Below are 18,050 nucleotides of genomic sequence, written 5' to 3'. Positions count from 1 at the left end.
GCATCAACGTTTTCATTCCCAGGAAGCAGAATTCATCTTTGAAAGCACTAAAAGTTAGAAACAGCCCAAATCTCCTCGTTTGTTCACTTGGCGCCCACTGGATACATTTAAACCCAACTGCTAGTGCAACCATATTGATAGCCCGCTGCTGGAAAAGTGTTTTTACATAACATATCAATCACATACAGAAAGGCACCCCTCTCATCTTTTCGGAGAGGACAACGTGTGGGTGAGGGAGTGGGCGAGGAGAGAGATTAGCGACGAGGGGAGCGGAGGGAGGAGGGGGTTAAACTGCCGTGCGTGTGAGGTTAGTGAAGAGAGGAGCGCTGTAGGAGGAGAAGTAGGCAGTGGAGAGTAGGAAGAAGAGAGGGAGGGAGAAAACGGAGCAGCCAGAGAGACGGGGGAGACCTACAAAAGAGATTGATTACACGAGAACAGAGGCGGCCAACTATGCAACAGCAAATGTGTCAGACAGAACAAGAGGGCGAGAAAAAACAACAACATGATTGCAATTAAGGCAAAGTACGCCCTCCCACCTCTTCTGATAAAAATCTGATATGACAGAACATGTAAAGAAAAAAAAAGGAAATTCAGGACAACAGTGGTGAGCCATGTGGGGAAGTAAGACTGTCTGGGCAAGCTGTGACAGCCAATGAAACACTGCTGTCCAAACACATAATACAAACAGACATTCAAAGCTGTGTGTAAAGATGGTATAAATTTACTTGACATGACCCAGAAGCTTACACCCAACTCTTCACACGGGCTGGTGTCAGATTCTGGGAGAGCGAGAGAGTGACAGCTCACACTGAGACAGACGAGGAGGTCTTATCAAAACCAGAAACCAGGTTTATTAAAAGTCGTCTCGAGTCTACGTGATTAGATACATCAGTTTACATGAGTATGGTGTTAAGTAAAAGTATCTTTAAAAATATACAAGAAATTAAAAATATTTAAAAAAAGTAAAAACATAAAAATGCAAAGCTTCATTTCACATAAAAGAATTAAAAGACAGAAATAAAGATAAATACAAGGAAAAAGAACATCAGTTTCTGAGGCGAGCTCGTCTGGATGTACGGGCGATGGGCGTCGTCACTTTAGGCGTCTCACTATCCGCCATTACAGCATCTGATGAAAGAAAAATAGATTCAATTTATGATGGAAACAAGCGAAAAGGCCACTGAGCTTTTTTTTATTTTATTTTTTTAATTCGACACTGAACTATTGCAATGAATTGTAATGAAATCCAAGAGCATAGTCAAAGAACAGTGATATGGATTTAGTTTTTTATCAGTTTAAACAGATATATCTTCGGGTTAGCGTTGTTGCAACGCACAGGTGACTTAAGGCAACTGAGGTACATCAGTCCTAAATCTTTGGGAGGTTTGACTCGACCCAGTGGTCCAATCACTGAGTTTTGCAGAATTGATCAAAAGTGTTTTACTGATTTGCCTTGTCAAAAATGACGAATTCAATTCTACATATAACATAATTTAAAGAAAATTCCTAACTGATCTTTTATCTGTCAAACTTCCTTAAGCTACAGCTTCTAAAATATGAAGGTATGTTGCTTTTCATGATAGTAAACTGAACAGAGCTGTGAAGACACTTTGTGCTATAGAAAACTGTGATGGACATTTTTCACCATTTTCTGACAATTTAATTAACAAACCTAACAATGACATCAAGAAAATTGTATCATGAATCAATGATGAAAATAATTGATTTTTGTTTTCATTTTTTAAACCTCTCTCTCAGCTGAGAGAAAACCATGTTAAATTCTATTCCACGCATTATGGTAAATGAATTAAGTGCACTCACCCTCCTCCTCCTCCTCCTCCTCCTCATCACTGCTGAAGGTGATAACAGGTTTCTTGGACTTGCACGATTTCCGAGGCGTCACAAAGCTGTCATCACCGTGGCTGGAGGTTGAAGGCTTTGTTTGGCCTGTGTCAGTGAGAGACAAATGTTTGATTTGTCATAATCAAATTTGCAACCATCAGGACCTTTTGAAAGTCAGAGCCAGTGAGCACCGACCTCTCTTGGTCCTCGAACGACCTCTGGCGGGCAAAGGTGTACGCATGACCGTCTTCTCAGAGGACCCATCTCCCTGGTTTTCCTCTTCCATCTCAGGGCTTTCTACGTTCTCCAGCCCCCGTGTGTGAACCGCCGTCAGCCGCTTTTCAAACTCATCTACCTGGGCCTGGCAAACAAAGTCACCATCAGTAAACACTAAGGAAAAATGAAAAGGCTACATTAAAAACATATTTTAACGGGAGTATATTGTACCTTAAACTGAGGTTTGGCCCCACGACGGAGCTTGGCGGTGATGGAGAGTAGAGGCTGGTAAACTCCAGGTTCAGTCAACTTGTCACTGTAACACTCCCAGCACTCCTGCAGCCTCTTAAACCCACGCTCGCACATCGACAGCAGAGACAGAGACATGGCCAAGTCGCACCACTGACGCTCCGTCCTGAGGAGAGAAGTGGAATGGGAGTCATCGGAATTAGGGACTAAACTGGATTTGAAACTATGTGAAGTGCATAGAAATTAGAGATCCTCAACAAAAAAAACTCATTAGCTCATTACTCATGAGTCTGGCTTCGCCCTGGCATTTGGACCAAATCTCATTTTCCGGGAACCTCCTATATCTAAATTCACTTTGCTGTTCTTTAATATAAAATGCCCTTCCTGTGAGCTCTCGGGTACGGATGGAGTATGAGTCAGAGGCAGACTGAAGCCTAGCAGGGCCAATTGTTGGTCTACACTCCTCAGCTGTATGTGAAGACAGTTTCCATGACACAATGAGTGAAAGAGAAGGTATCAGACTGGAGGTGACAGGTGAACTGAACTGTAAACTCAATGTAATTGTGGATCTCTCTTCACCCAGTAATTACCCACAAGTCCACCCCTGCATTTTACACAAATGATATACTACTAGATGGACTAGATAGAAGTGAGCTGGGAAACAGTGGGAGAGAGAAGAAACAAAAGATACAGGTCAGAGGTGTGAAGATGGGAAGTAGGAGGAGGAGATGCACTCACTTGGCAGTCCTAAAGCGTTGACACAGTTTCTCCACTAGAGACTCCGTCTGCCTTTCCTTGGTGATGTAGGAGAACAGCTGTCTGAAAACACAAACAAGACAGCATCTAAACACAAAGCTCTCAGAAAAGCAAAGACGTCAACTTTCCCCTGAAACGCAATTTTCCCAGGAGCCTGCAGAGGATGGAAAAAGGCAGCAAATGGGGAAAGACGCATACTGTGAAGCTGTGCAACTCACTTCATGATGGTGTTGAAGTCCTCTGCGCTCATGCCCCTCTCTGGATCAGACAGGCGACTGATGATGTCTGGGAGCAGGTTGTAGATCGCGTTGTCCTGATGGGGAACAACAATGACAGCCTTAAAAACCTGCCCAATTATTCAGGCTACAGTGAGGCTAGGTGTGTGTTAGTGTGTGTACCTTGGTGGCCAACTCATTGAAGAAGTTCAGGGCGAGGCTGGTAATGTGCGGCTTGGGGTCTATTAGTAGCACAGCCACCTCGCTGACTTGACCTTTGACCTTGAGCACATCCTTAAGCACCAGCTGAGTAAGAACTGTCACAGCCGTCTGCCTCACTGAGGGAACCTCATCACTGAGTCTAGAAAAGAAAAGGTCACCAAATTACCGTCAAGTTCACCATCCGTCTCTTTGGCACCGAGACTGAGCCCAACACTACAGCCATCTTATCATTTCAAATTAGCTCGCCACCATAGTACCATTTGCTAATAAACGCTACATAACGATTAGATGGAGCTAATAAGAATATCACAAGTACTTGAACATAAACTGAAATCTTAGATTAAAATGGGAACAAAAAGAAAACCCACAACAGTCTTAGTGTGAGTGATGGGAGTCTCACACACAAAAAAAGGTTATGTTGTATCTGAATTTAAATAGTTTTGTTATTTGTCTTTTGGTCCAGTATTTTTTTTTACTGATTTGAAATGGATGAGGCAGAGTTTGTCAAAATGTTGATGTCACCAATCACATTTCAAATATGAAGATTGTTGTAGAGTCCTGTGTATATGTTGCCTGGTCACTGTCAATCAACATTGTGCTCAAACCAGATTAACTGATCCCCGAACCCTAACTTCATTATGACAAATGATTTCTCCCCCACTAAAACAATGTAGTTATATAAGTCAAATGTCATTATGAATATTTTCTGTTATAGAGAATGATAATAATAGGATTTTGAAACTAAGTTGGCAGTAGTTATAATGAAAATTACATTTCATCCTGAGGGGAACATGAACATACACTTCAGGACAATCCATTCAATACTTTTTTACATTTACCTAAAAATCACAAGTGTGAACCTTATGGTGGCGCTAGATAAAAGTCAGAGGAAAAAGAAAGTCAACGTGCTGATCCATCCAGTGGATGTTGAGATGTGTCACTTGTTTAATAAAATCTTTGACCTGCAGGTGGTGCCAGAGGTAACGTCTAAAGGATTCAACCTCTGAGGAGCCAGAGTATCTGTATAAAATGTACTTGACTGACAGGCCTACACTGCCATTCCTCGAACACTGTTAGCATGTAAATGTAAGAGGAGGTAAGCACCTTGCCACCCATGCATTTGCCATTTTCCTATCCTGGTCAATTAAGTTTTCTGTAAGACCTGGAATTAGCCAGAACGACACTGGAACCAAACAACGGCAACAGCCTTGGTTGAGTACAATGGGGTTGGACGGGCTGTGGCAGGGCAATCTGATCGTATCCTGAGACCCATTTAGATTCACCCTCATCCAAAACCACCGAACAAAAGAAACTCATTAACCATTTCTCATTTGTGCCAGAGAGCAGGACTCCTGGCAGAGGATCAGACACTTGTACATGGCACTTCCACATAGCAATGCAGCGGCTTACAACAGTGAGGAATGGGGTAATTAATTCTTAATACGCTTATCAGGAGACTCCAGGACTGCAGCCTGGAGAACAGTGGAGGTGTTTGTGTGTAGGGGACAATTAGGAGACATTATGAAATGCTTATCAGGTAGAAAACACTGCGAGGCCGGTGACGCATTATAATAAGAACAGAATGTTTTACACGTTGGAAACACCTAAATGAGAACATTATCAATCACTACAATTAAAACTGCACTTCCTCAAACAGAGAAACTTTAGCTGCTGGGTTGGCTGTAGGGAACCGGTGTAACTTTGTGCAGGAGAAACAGATAGAAACTATTGAACGTTATTAAATTTTAATTGTACCTACAAGTGTAAACCCTTTGGACTTCCCCCGAAATTATTCCCTTCTGCTCATTCAACCGTACTATATAATTACAACATACTAGTCATTGGTTCTAGCAACACACTAGACATTAAGTTGTTCGTTGTCGTAAAGTGCCCTTGTCACTGACAGTCTAAGGCTCCACCCCAGTTCAAGAGAAATGGGGTGGAGGGGTGTCTCTACAGGCCATGAAGTGCTGGCCAGTTCCCATGGAAACCGCAGAGGTCAGGGTACAAGGCAGATATCAGAGTTGTGCCATCATAGATCGTTTCAAAATTTGTTCCCACTACATTAAAAAGTCGTAATGGAAAGAGTAAACTTTTCCCATCATGTGGCTCAGTGGAGCATTTTGACAGCAGCAACACTTCAGTGGCTGAAAGGAGCAACGCCGAGACGTGGTGGTGGGATCTAGATGATGACGGCTCGAGTGTACGAGCATAAGAGGGATGTTGGCGGAGAGTAAACGGTAATTTACAGTACACCCACTCGGCTCCTCCAGCAGGCATAGGTTGTTCTTTATAATCTTGGGAGGAAGAAATAAAACAAATCTACGGATATCATCTGAATGCGCCTCTAATTGAAAGAAAATCCATTTGTGAGAGTGGATAATGAGTACGGTAACACATTTATTTGACATCATCAGGCTGATCAAATAAATTGTGTCATTACATTACCTGGCATAGAGATTCTGTGTCCAAGGCTCCAAAATGTTTGGGAATCGTACAGTGAGGTCTCCGAGGGCTATTACGGCATTGGCCCTGACAACAGGAAGAGAAGAGCGCTCCAGCACCGTGAACATGAGACGGACGTTCTCTTCACACACCGATGGGCTGGAGGCATAAAGACATCACAGCATTAAAGGTTATCAACAAACCATTCAGCACAGTCCACTCAAAGTCATTTGTAAGACAAAAACAACACAACAAAAAAATATTTTCATTCATCTGCAAGTTAGTTTGTTTTTTGTTTTGGTCCATAAAATGTCAGGAAACAACAGATTTACACAGCCCAAGCAGACGCATTCAAATGGTGTGAACCAGCGACTCTTTTGGCACTTTACTTTATGGACTAACATCGTTGTGGAATATTGTCTTGATTATTGATTGTGTCAACTGATAAACAGATTAATCAACCATACAGGCAGTGTGTTTACCTTATCATCATGTACTGAGAGAGAGCCAGACAGGCAGCAGTGGTGAGCTGTGGGTGGGAATAGCGTCCCGGGGAGCTGCAGACTTTCACCAGCAGGGGAAGGAATGCACACAGCAGGTTCTCCTCTAGACGGAGAGAGAGAGGAGCGTGGGGAGAAGATGTTTAGTAGGTAATATATGGAAATACAGTTCAAGATGAATCTATGAAGAACTGTGTATTGGATGGTGAAGGCTGGGCTTAAAATACAGTTTAAGGTGGGGCAGTAAAACTAAAGACAAGACATTTTTTTTTACCAGCCATTAATTCAGTCTCGCAGATCTTTCTGATGAGTTCAGCCTCTGTATCTTCAGCGGAAGCGCCAACCAGCCCAAGCTCCTCCTCCATGGCACTCTCATTGGCTGTTTGCTGTTGGAAAACAATCAAAGCTTTATAAAAAACCAGCCACTTTACTTTTCAGTTTGACGGAGGTAGCGGGAGTCGCCACTCATTTCGGAAATACATTCTTAAATCACTCAAGGCAGTAGTGTTGGATATCACTGAAAGCTGGTGACATTTTAAGTTTGACTTAAAACTCTGAATTTTGTTTTATGTCACTCAGCTTGGTTATCTATGAGAAAATGTAATATAAATGATTTAAACTAATGGAGGAGACAATTATCTTCCTGTCCCCTGATGGGTTGAACAATGAGCCATCACTCATCTGACAGTGTCACTAAAATAAATCTCATCAAGTCATCCTGCTGAGACGAACAGAGGGAAGTTCATTTATAAAAGTATCTGCTACTTTTAACAGGCAACTGACATCAAGACCAGGAAGCTTTTGCCAAATTTAAAAAAACAACAACACATCTGATTAAGCTCTAGTACTGTGACAAAAGGTTTTCATTACCAATTGTTGGATTTGTTGTTTTGTCCTCACCTCCCTGGGGCCCGAAATAAATATTCTTGAGTCATGTAAACCATTTTACACCATTATCATTCCTTTTGGCAGGGCCCTGTGTATAGCGCCAACTACTGTATATACAGATGGGTGCCCAATGGCTTATCACAAGTTCTCATTGAGAAGAGTCAGAGGAGGCTGAGAAAGACACATACAGCCACCAGGCTAATGGTGCCACACCCCTCCTCCTTTTCTTTTACCCCTTATTTGCATGAATTTTTCAAAGCAAAGGAGAACTTAAATCCCTGCGTACAGTCTGTACAGAAGCTGTGCACAAGTCTCTGCTCCTCCTTACCTTAGCTTTGCTGGATGGGCCCTTTAACTTCTCCTCCCTCTCCTCGGTAACTCCTCTCCTCCTCCGGAGCTCAGCACTCACACTGCGCTCCAGGTGAGAAATCTGCCAGAAGGCCACGCAGCCACACAGAGACAACAGCTGGGCCAGACACACACAGTTCACTGCCAGACACAAAGACAAGTGCACACAGGTGATTAGGTGTATATTGACAAAGCTAGAGGCACTGTACACAGTGTGTCAATGTAGACAACAGATAATGTCATTACACTTGAAACTAAAAATGTCTCCTTTAGAAAGAGACACGATGGGACTCACCTTGTTCATCTTGCTCATTGGACTCTTGAGATCCATCTTGACTTTGGCCAGGATCTCTGTTGACCTCCCCGCCTTCTACGATCTGATCGAGTAAGAGGCGAGCACTGCGCTGGAGCAGCCGGGAGCACAGCTGGTCAGGAGATTCAGCCAGGAAGTAGATGACACGGACGGCCTGTTCCATGAAGCTCTGCCAGTAAGGGTTTTCCATCACCACACCTGTGGGAAGTACAAACAGATGTCATTGTAAGAAAAGGTGAGTGGTAAAAGCAAAGAGAGAAAAACAGAGTATTTATCAGGATTTACCTTCAGCGAGGGCCTGTGTGAGGCAGGTGAAGAGCTGATGGTCCTGGGGCAGTCTGAACGGAGCACCTTTTGATAGCTGGTGGAAATGAATGATATAAACATCGAGTTATTCTCCTCTGTTTCTCTTCTCCGCTTCTGAGATTACCAAAAAGCCTTGTTTCTTATTTAAAAAGGGACATATTTCATGTCTTATTATATGGAATATGGATGAACACATTCCTTTTGTAACAGACTCCTTTTCTGCAAAGAAATGGTCAAAACAAACATATAGATATATCTGTATATTTCTGTGTGAAAAGTACACAAATCAGAGGCATGGATGATATACAGTATTAGAATCAAACCAAACTTTGCTGTAGCCGGCTCATGACACATGCCATCATTTCAAAAATTATTAAGCAATTCCCTCTATATAAATTTTAAATAAAGTACATAGCTGCTTTTTAAAGTATGTTTCTGAGTCATTATAGGAGGCTCAGTGTCTCCAGGATTCCAGGCGGAATATTACATTTAAAACAATTTTTATAAGATTTTGAACCTTTTGACACTGTAAACCCAAATCCTTAAGTCAACTAGGCCCTTTCATTATGGTTTATATTTTCTTACCCTGACATGATCAGTGATGCTGCAGATGGTTATAACTGTGTCTCTGGCCAGAAGGAAGTCTTCAGTCACTTTTTCTCCGAGAGCCACGGAACAAAGTGTGTCCAGATTGCTGAGAACCACCTCCCTCTCTGCCCTGGTACATTCACATAACAAATAGACATTTTTAAAAAAGAGACAGTTTATTTTATTCCCAAATGATCATGCAAAGTAAGGTAATAACATCTCTGCCCTATATTACCCTGACTACTGTGTGAGGGCTTTGCCAGTGTTAGGCTGCTGACGAGATAATGCGAGTAGGAGGACGGGTTAGGAGAAGCGCATGAGATTTAATAGGTTATGAATGCTGCTGGCTGGATGAAGAGAGGCAGCAGCGTGGGTGGACTGCAGATAGTCTCTCTTTACTCTCACTTGCTCGCTCTTCCCTAAAGCAGTGGCATTCTTTGAGGTAGATTGAGGGGGAATACTAAAAACAAAATACATATATTCAGTGAAATGCACTGGCAAGGAGCGTAGTTGTGGTCGTGACTTCGATTACAATGAAGAGGAGCTGAAGCCGGGTTTTTATTCTGACAAATGAGAGGATTTGCTGAATGTCAAGTAGCGGAGGCAGGACCAGAATCCAAGAGAAAGTGCATTTATTCAGTCAACTCAACTTTAACACAGAGCCATAGATTTTTTCCCCACGGCCAACCAATAAATTAATGTTTTGTTCGACATCCCCACCTGCAGTGTGAAGTGTGTGCAAAAGAGATCAGATCATAATGTGGATGGAATAAGAACATGAACACACAAGGAGTGACGGGACTGAGTAGTATTCTAGAAACAAATCATGTTTCTCAAGTACAGTGCATGAGTAAATCAGTAGTTAGAAGGTTCCTCACATGACTGAATTTTACATTTCCCCTGCTTAAGCACAACAATTGTACACTCACTGTGACCACTTATGTGTTATAGAAAACAGAGTGGGACGGGCTGTGACACACTGGGCTGCCCCTTTGGAGCACACTAGCACACTATGAAAATAACGAGCCAGTCAAAGGCAAGAAAATGTGAAACCCTTATATTTAGTGACTTTCATGAATCCCTTTCTTATTCATTTGAATAAGACAGTAATTTCCTAGGAACATACTGAAAGTGGTCTGTGTCTTACCTTGCAGCCATGCCCAGTAGTAACACTGCAGCTCGCCTGTTTAAGGCTGAAGTCTCTCGTTTTCCAGTAAACCTCTCCCACAGGACCTGCACTACAGTGGACTGGAGATTACTGCCAGTGCCAAAGAACTCCTGCACCTACAGAGATAAGTTTGAGTGGTTAAAACTCCTCGCAGACCTCGGATAAAACTACAGTATTCATTTTATGGTTATACGTTACAAATTCTGCACAAATGTGTTTCATCAGCTGTCCATCATAAAAGAGAAATGAGGCAAACGATGGTGATGGCAGCAACTCACTATTTCCTCAAGACATTGGATTGTTCCCAGTGAAGCATCCACCATCAGCTCAGAGAGACTGTCCACAAGAGTCTGGGCTTTCATCCTAATAAAAGACGTGACAGCAAAAACACATCTCTTGAAATGCAGAACAATATGGTATGCACCACTGGATTTGGCTCAGTTATGTTCACGTTTTTAGGAAAATGCACCAAAAAAGGCTGATCAAGTATTTTTTTTTTTACAAAGCTTTTATATTCGCTGAATGTTGCGTGAGCTTTATTTTACTTATTAATGTTAACCAGCAATCCAGACAGACTTAAGTTTCTGTAGTCCTCACAGGAGACAGGAATCAAGTCACATTAAAATGATCTGAAGTCTTTTATTAATACACTAGGAGCTGGACAGGACATGCACTTGTTTTAAGTATGGACTCTTCGTTCTGTAAAAGTATGTTGTACAGACCTGATGGTGTCTCCCTGAGGGTTCAGATAGAGGCGCCTGTAGGCCTGAACCACAGCATCTTTAATGGCAGTGTCAGTTGACCAGACGAGAGGCAACATCTTCCTCACTCCACTGACAGAGTTGGCAACACTGAATTCACACACTGTCACGCAGAACTGCACAGCCTCCTGGACGACTAAAAACACCAACAACAAAAAAAAATCATGTCATTACTGCGTATTGTAATAATTACTGCGTATAATTACTGTATTTTTGTTTGATAAAGTTTTTCAATGTGGCGAAATACTGCATGCTACCTGAAGTGGTCTTCAAATAGAGCATGGTGTTGATAACGGAGATTGCTCTCTCCACTTGTAAGGCGAAAGTTTCTGTATCTCTCAGGTACTGCACCAACATCTCCTGCTTCTTCAGCTCCCCGTCTGCCCCCTCTTTCTGTGGGGTAGGTGGCAAGTTCTGGCTGAGCTCAGCCGTGTTCTCATCAGAGCCTGAGGAAAAACATTTGCGGCCGGATAATGTTAAGTATTTTCAGTTTCAGTCGAGAAGGAAATAATACAGGAATCCATCCAATAAATCCTCTTTCCATTGCTCCTTGATTACAGAAATTATGTTGAGGCTGCTCTCTTCACTCTAAGGCTTTTAATGTAAGTAAGGCAGTACATTTACATTAAGGAACTAGAATGGTATTCATTCGTTCGCACACCATCCCTGAAGGACCAACAGTCCCCTTAGATTCAATCAAGCTGCACTAAAATGCAAACACTCAGATATTGGTTCCCTAAATATGTATTTTTTTACCAATCAAGATTCATGCATTATTTTCAAGTCAAAATATGCAATGTTAAAGAAAGTGCTAAAAAAAATTGAAAATGGATCAGCCACTTTTCTGGATTGGCGCCAATCCTTAGATTTGGGGTAATAAGCAATCAAATGTTGTACGCTGGTCTTTTTTGCTGTATACCAATCTCGCAGGGCTATTTTATGTACAGTTGTATGGAAATGTTGTGGCACCCCCGATGTACTTAGTTTATCCGAAGACAACCAACCAATCCTGACTTGAATATTATTTTTAACAATAAAATAGCAGGTTTCAAGTTTTTAATTCATGGTGCAGTGATTAGCATACACAAAAAAAGTGTATGGTTATATTTTCAATTGCATAATCACTGAGGTTATGCACGTTAGACAGAAATTCATTATTAAACCCCTTCACAAAATTATGAGACAGACTTCAACTAAAGGTGGCATTCTTTATTGGATTTTAGGATGAATGTTGTTTCCTTTGAAGTTGTGTTGCTGATATGTGCCTTTAAAAGCCTGTCAACGTTTAAAATAGGCAAGAAAACCCCAGATCAGAACAGGCAATTCACATGTACGATTTTAGGTAGTATGTTCATCAATTGATTTGAACAAGTTATTGATTTCTCTAAAGGATTGATAGCAACTTTTGCCACAGACTGAGGTGGTCTGACAGTTGTACAACTGCAGCATATTGTTGCTGGACGTTATTCATCGTACTCCTCCACTGTCACATTGTGTGATGAAATACATCAGAATAAAACGGCTGGTTTGAGAAGCAAAGAGTTCTGCCCCAAAATACATTCTGGTCAAGGGAATTATAGGCTAATGAATAGAAATGGCACGCAGGGATAATGTGAAAAGAATTGTATCTTAAGTGTGTTTGGTCTTGCCTCCATTAAGACTTAAAGTGGAGAGCACATTTGATGAGAATCTCTGGACAGAAATGCCTAAAGTGAACTGAGTGCAGGCTTTACCTTTGAAAATCAGAGCCATCGTTTCCATCAGAGTCTCTGGGGTAAGAGTGGACAGAGAGGCAAACATCTCAGACTCAGGGAAGCGGCCGTAAGCTCTTATACAAAGACGCACAGCATTCCTGTGGAGGGGGAACACAAGAGAGATCTAGCACATCAAATTGTTTGATAATTGACAACGGCAGAGAAAAAAAAATAATAATTTGAGTGGTGACAATCAAATCAACTTTTACCCAGCGAAACACGAGTGATTTTCATTACCTGTATTTGTTGACGCGGAGGTACTGAGCCACCATCACTGCAGTGGCCCTGTCGTCCTCTGCTCCTTTTTCTTCTTCTGCATCCCTGTCTTCCTCGTCTTCCTGCTGCTCCTTCTCCGTTTCGCTTGTGGGTTCCAGCTCTGTCCTGACAGTGACAAGCAGCTCAGGCTCCATAGCGGCCCACAGCTCAGATGCTTTAATCACTGCCACTGACGGGAGGGAAAGGAAAAGGTGAAAAAAAAATATATATCTAATCCGACCAGGATAAGATTTTATTTTGTATTTTCCCCATGTGCCACTGTATTCTCCCTTTAATTAGATGCATAAGGTTGTGCTTCTTCTGAAATTATTGATCTGCTAGAGTAGTTAATCTCCTGGTAATCCATAAAAATGCAATTATATATTGAAAGTTGCAGATGTGAGTCTTGAGTTTCAGGGGACCTGGTCTATTTTGGCCTCAGATTACCAAAGAAGCTACTCATGGCTGACTGAATAGCAAAGAGAGCTGGGTGAACTTCTTGCCTTCTCAGACATGCACACACTGCACACACACACACACACACTGTCAGCATCATCCCAGGAATTAATCCACTGACTGTTGAGGAATAATTTAGGTCGAGCTACATCACTGTAGGCAGGCCCTTACAGCAGAGCAGGAATGCTCCTCTGCACTGCCAAGATTACCTGCCAGTCAAGGCAAAGAAGAACCCAGCTCTCATTCAGTAAGCTCATATTCGCCTTGGTCTCATCACTGGGCAAAATGTGTATTTGAAATGAAGATAAAAAAAAAACCTGTCACAGGGTTATGGCGCACCTGGTGCTTTCCCTTCCAGTTTCTCTTTCATCTCTCTGAATTTAGACATTTCTTTCTCCAGCGGTTTCTTCAGATCCGCGCTGCTCAACTGAAAGACACAAATTCATGTCAGACTATGAAAGATGAAAATTTCTTGTACTCCGGTTTTTAATAATGTTAGTTGAAGTTACCTTGCAGCTGTAGGGGTTGTGTGCAATGAAGGCTGCCAACAGCTGGATAGCACTCTTTACTGCATTTATAGATTTGTCCATCAGCCGCCCCACAGCCAGCTCCATCACCTCACTGTACCTACACAAGGGCAGTGCCTAAACAGAGAGATAGTTTGTCTTACCTGGCGGGACTTTAATGCCATATTTTTACAAAAATACTTTGAGTCAGTGAACACACCTTGCTGTTGACGATGCGTGTGTAAACGTGCAACACGCGTGCCCTGACATGGGAGTGCGTGTCATGCAGATGTTCCTGCAGTGTGTCAAAGAATCGGTCACGGTCAGCTTTGCCGGAGTCATTGAGGCTGTCGCCACACAAGACCCGGACAAGGATCTCTCCCAGCACTTCACACACAGCAACACGCATAGTGTGGCTCTGGAAAACAGGGGGACATAGGGAATCAAACTGAATCTAAGCATGTTCTTGTGTCAGTAACATACAACTATGAAATCCTAAATGAGGAATGATGCATTAAACAACAAAACACAGTATGTACACATTAGTTTGTTAGGACTCCGCCCTCAGATTACCAAAGAAATAACTCATGGCTGACTGAACAGAAAGAGAGCTGGGTGAACTTCTTGCCTTATCACACATGTATACACACACACACACACACACACTGTCAGCATCTTCCAAGCTATTACTCCTCTGCGACTGTTGAGGAGTAATTTAGGTCGAGCTACATCACTGTAGGCAGGCCCTTACAGCAGAGCAGGAATGCTCCTCTGCACTGCCAAGATTACCTGCCAGTCAAGGCAAAGAAGAACCCAGCGCTCATTCAGTTAGCTCATATTCGCCTTGGTCTCATCACTGGGCAATTTATGAACTGAACATGAAGGAGAATTTTTTTCATGGATATGACCAAAAAAGTTGTTAACACTTCTCTCTTTTCCAATGCCTTCACTTAATCCTGTACTTTAGTTAGACCTTACCTTTTATAATTAGTTTTATGACATCATTTGTATACTTTAAAATGTTTTTAATGTTTTGTTTATTTTGTAAATGACCTGTATATGCATGTTGCCTTTTAGTAAGCTGTTACTAGAACAGTTTATCTTCCAATTCCTTCTATCAGTAACTTACAACATTTTGGTTTAGATCAGAAGTGATGCATGGTGGATTTGTCACGGCGACATTTACAGCCATGAGTGACAACTTGTGCATGGGCAAGAGGAAAGAATACTTTCAGTTATGCAGTACCTCTCCTTCCAGGTGTGTGATGAGCACACTGATGTTGGGGATCATTAGTTCAGGCACCAGGCCACCGAGTTCTGAGATAAAGGAAGCAAAGGCTTTGACCCCCGACCCCTCTCTGGCAAGCTCCTCACTTGACTTCTGACCAATTTCCCTGTAAGGAGGGAAAAAATAAAAAGGTGAGGATCTTTTATTCGCAACCAAAGAATCATATTCCTTGTAAATATTTTTTTTGAAGAGGCTATTCCTTATTTGCTCTGACCTTACAACTTCTCCTATGATAGCCCTGACTCCATATTCTGTGCTCCACACAGACACTGCCTGGGCAAAAACAGATGACAACTGCTCGAAGTGTTGGAGCAACTGGATCACCTTTACGCTTGCACCTGTCAATATTTAAAGAGAGTACAAAATAATATTAAACACATAAGATTGATATGATCGCTCAGTTATCAATCTTGCTCACAGGTTGAGAATATTAGCAAGAGACTAACCCAGGAGGTGGTTGTACTTCTTGATCAGCACACCCAAAAGGTGGATTATACCATCTCTGGTGGGTTTGCTCTTGACATGACTGATGGTTGGGTTCTCAAGTAGTTTGTAACAGCAACAGGTCACACAGCTGATGGGGAACAAAGGCACAGAACAAATTAAGGAAAATGCTAAAATGTAAAGCTTGGACCCTGGATAAAATGTCAGACATTCTTCACAAGGCTTAGTTCTCGTCAGAAAAATTGGCAGAACTGTACAGTCTCCAAGTTCACAGTGGGTCTTGACAACGTTCCAGTTGCTCCAGTTAAGGCTACAGTCTTATCAATGCTAGGAAGTGATTTGGATGAGAAAGTGGGAAATTACACTAAGTGCATTCAGAAAGCAAAGCCTGATATTGCCCAGAGCTCCCCAGACATCAGAGTACCTGGTGAACTCTTCCTCCACCAAGGAAAGGTTCCAGAGGGAACGGATATCCAGCTGGAGGAGCTGGACGAGGGCCTGCAACACTGTCTCCCGCTCTGAGTCCCACTGCAGCATTCCCTCCCCTGCAGCTTTACCTTTTTTACCCTGTGCAAGAGGCAAAGCATGATTATTTAATCGGTTAAGGTCAAAGATACTAGACTGAAAAAGAAACAACAAAATTCAACATTTAAAATTAATATACAATATATGCCCTCAGATTACCAAATATTTGTTCATACCAGACAAACTAACTCATGAGACTATAGCTCTTGCCAGCTGATACATATACATTCATACAACTTACACACAAAAACACCCACACATTGTTTGACATCTCCTACGTATCCCGCCCCATTGCTCTTGGGGGGGACAAAAGTTTTTTAGAAGTTGACAAATTGACTGTGGGTGGGGCCTTACAGCAGTGCAATACATCTCAACCACACTACCAAGACTACCCACCTAACAGCAGGCAAGATACCACAATCTCTTGGTCTGACTAGATCATAAAATTTGCCACAATCTCATCAATGGGCATTTAAAATGGCTGTTACTGTCATTTATTTATATTTCTTAGCAATGCCATTATTATCCATACCTTCCCAGGCACAGTGACAATACTCTGCCTACAGGAGTAGCTCTCAAGGGTCTCTGTGAGCTTGCAGAGCAGGAAGACGCTCATTTTTACTGCATTAAGCTTCTCTTTGCGTTCTCCAGCTGAGAGGGAGGTGGTGATGAGGAGTGCAGGCAGGGAAGCAGCCAGGCCACTAACCACTGAAAGGAAAAGAAACCAACAGCTACATTTTCACTCCAGAACATCAAGGTTGTATTTCTGTCCATTTAAACATACACACAGAAAAGCTCACACCTTGTACTAGCAATTCCAGAGTATCCTCTTTTACACCCGGCTCCACTGAGTTGAAGTGCCTAAAAAGTAAACACCGTAGTTGTGTGTTCATACAGTTCTTGACAAAAAAATAACTAGAACAAGCTATATGTGATCAACACTTACTGGAGAACGCTGTAGCCTGTGTCAAAGTGTTCCAATATACACAAAGGCCCCTGGCTTCTCAATGCAGCCTTGAATCCTGCGTGAAAGAGACAAAAAAAAGCTCATGTCACATCAACTCAAAGGGTCTTGCTATGAGAAGCTCCAAACTTCGAAACTTAAGAGAATCTAGTTCACTACTTACTACTGAGATTGGACGGCAGCTGTTTTGGGGGGACCACATCCTGAACAACGTACTGGTTGATCCCGCCAGTCTTCACCAGGTCGCCTGTGCACACAGGTACAAAGAAGTCCCACGACATCTCTGCCTCAGGAAAAACACAGAATCATCAGATAACTGTATCAACAAATTGTTTTTGGCTTCCAACAGCGCTTTGTGGCCTAGTTGCGTTCCCCCCCCCCCCTAAAACTTAGGATAAATTCAGAGGCCTAAAGCATTAATTCAATCAATCAATGCAACCTGGACCCAAATAAGCAGCAGACGACAAAACAGCCAGCAATCACATAGCTGTAACTTAACCGCCTACGGCAGCCAAGAGACAAGATATAAGACTTTTAAATCCATTTTCTGTGAACACTAATTTAAACAATTCTTAAGACTTGTCATAAATACGCAATTACCCTGAAACCGTGACGAACATGTGAATTGGTCGTGCCCAACACACTTCTTTGTTGTTGTGAATTACGCTAGCAATCCAAGCTAACAGCTATCACTGGTAAAGTTAACACGCTAGCTAGCTTCACGCTATCTAGACTGTGTAGCCTAACTTATCGGCAGTTAACCTTGTTCTTTACGGGAAACGTGTGGCTACAGTAAGTTATCTGTTTTACAAACTTAGGAATATAATGCTCACTTGTACCGCCTGTAGTCCCGCTAGCCACAGCGTCCACCTGAGCGCGGAGGAGAGAAGTCTGCTCTTTTCACCGTCTGCAAACGGTCTGATTCAAATTTGTCCAGACATCGCGCCAAAGCATCGGAGCTCTGACGTCAGATAAGCGCGCCAGTTAACTGATAATTTCACTCGATAGCACTACCTGCTGGCAGACCAGCCAAACTGCAGC

General features: G+C 42.4%; 1 protein-coding gene and 3 non-coding genes across 8 annotated transcripts; all 4 read right to left on the bottom strand.

Annotated features, from left to right (window-relative positions):
• Window positions 1-826: 826 nt before the first annotated feature.
• Window positions 827-17,977, bottom strand: ncapd2 (non-SMC condensin I complex, subunit D2). 5 transcript variants are annotated; one of them, XM_035641134.2, is made up of 32 exons: window positions 17,843-17,977; window positions 17,173-17,292; window positions 16,992-17,067; window positions 16,848-16,906; window positions 16,578-16,753; window positions 15,945-16,087; window positions 15,523-15,650; window positions 15,291-15,414; window positions 15,035-15,182; window positions 14,009-14,206; window positions 13,792-13,926; window positions 13,622-13,709; window positions 12,809-13,016; window positions 12,551-12,669; window positions 11,075-11,263; window positions 10,779-10,953; window positions 10,335-10,419; window positions 10,036-10,172; window positions 8,886-9,018; window positions 8,280-8,355; window positions 7,977-8,192; window positions 7,662-7,822; window positions 6,720-6,831; window positions 6,428-6,551; window positions 5,949-6,104; window positions 3,462-3,639; window positions 3,282-3,376; window positions 3,046-3,126; window positions 2,290-2,473; window positions 2,038-2,203; window positions 1,822-1,947; window positions 827-1,128 (listed from the first exon to the last, which is right to left on the bottom strand). In XM_035641134.2, the coding sequence occupies exons 2-32, from the start codon at window positions 17,288-17,290 to the stop codon at window positions 1,046-1,048; spliced, it is 4,197 nt and encodes a 1,398-aa protein (XP_035497027.2). In that variant the 5' UTR covers window positions 17,291-17,292; window positions 17,843-17,977; the 3' UTR covers window positions 827-1,045. The 5 variants fall into 5 exon arrangements, with proteins under 5 accessions (XP_035497027.2, XP_035497043.2, XP_047186554.1 ...); XM_035641150.2 differs by having other exon boundaries at window positions 827-1,129; window positions 1,826-1,947; XM_047330598.1 differs by having other exon boundaries at window positions 827-1,129; window positions 1,829-1,947.
• Window positions 13,261-13,564, bottom strand: LOC118317119. Its single transcript, XR_004795340.1, has one exon. It is a non-coding gene; the product is annotated as a small nucleolar RNA U85 (small nucleolar RNA).
• Window positions 14,348-14,650, bottom strand: LOC118317113. Its single transcript, XR_004795338.1, has one exon. It is a non-coding gene; the product is annotated as a small nucleolar RNA U85 (small nucleolar RNA).
• On the bottom strand, window positions 16,191-16,515 carry LOC118317108. Its single transcript, XR_004795336.1, has one exon. It is a non-coding gene; the product is annotated as a small nucleolar RNA U85 (small nucleolar RNA).
• Window positions 17,978-18,050: the final 73 nt, after the last annotated feature.

This window comes from Scophthalmus maximus, chromosome 1 (assembly GCF_022379125.1).
Source record: "Scophthalmus maximus strain ysfricsl-2021 chromosome 1, ASM2237912v1, whole genome shotgun sequence".
In the NCBI taxonomy this organism is placed as follows: domain Eukaryota; kingdom Metazoa; phylum Chordata; class Actinopteri; order Pleuronectiformes; family Scophthalmidae; genus Scophthalmus; species Scophthalmus maximus.
This window is presented reverse-complemented; position numbering and strand designations above follow the sequence as displayed.

Excerpts from the sequence above, each read along its gene's own strand:
- ncapd2 (XM_035641134.2), bottom strand. The coding sequence starts at position 17,290 with ATGTCGTGGGACTTCTTTGTACCTGTGTGCACAGGCGACCTGGTGAAG. Across the intron at positions 14,207-15,034 it reads TCACACACCTGGAAGGAGAG|AGCCACACTATGCGTGTTGC; the intron begins GTACTGCATAAC and ends CCTGTTTTCCAG. Across the intron at positions 6,552-6,719 it reads CGAGACTGAATTAATGGCTG|AGGAGAACCTGCTGTGTGCA; the intron begins GTAAAAAAAAAT and ends CTCTCCGTCTAG.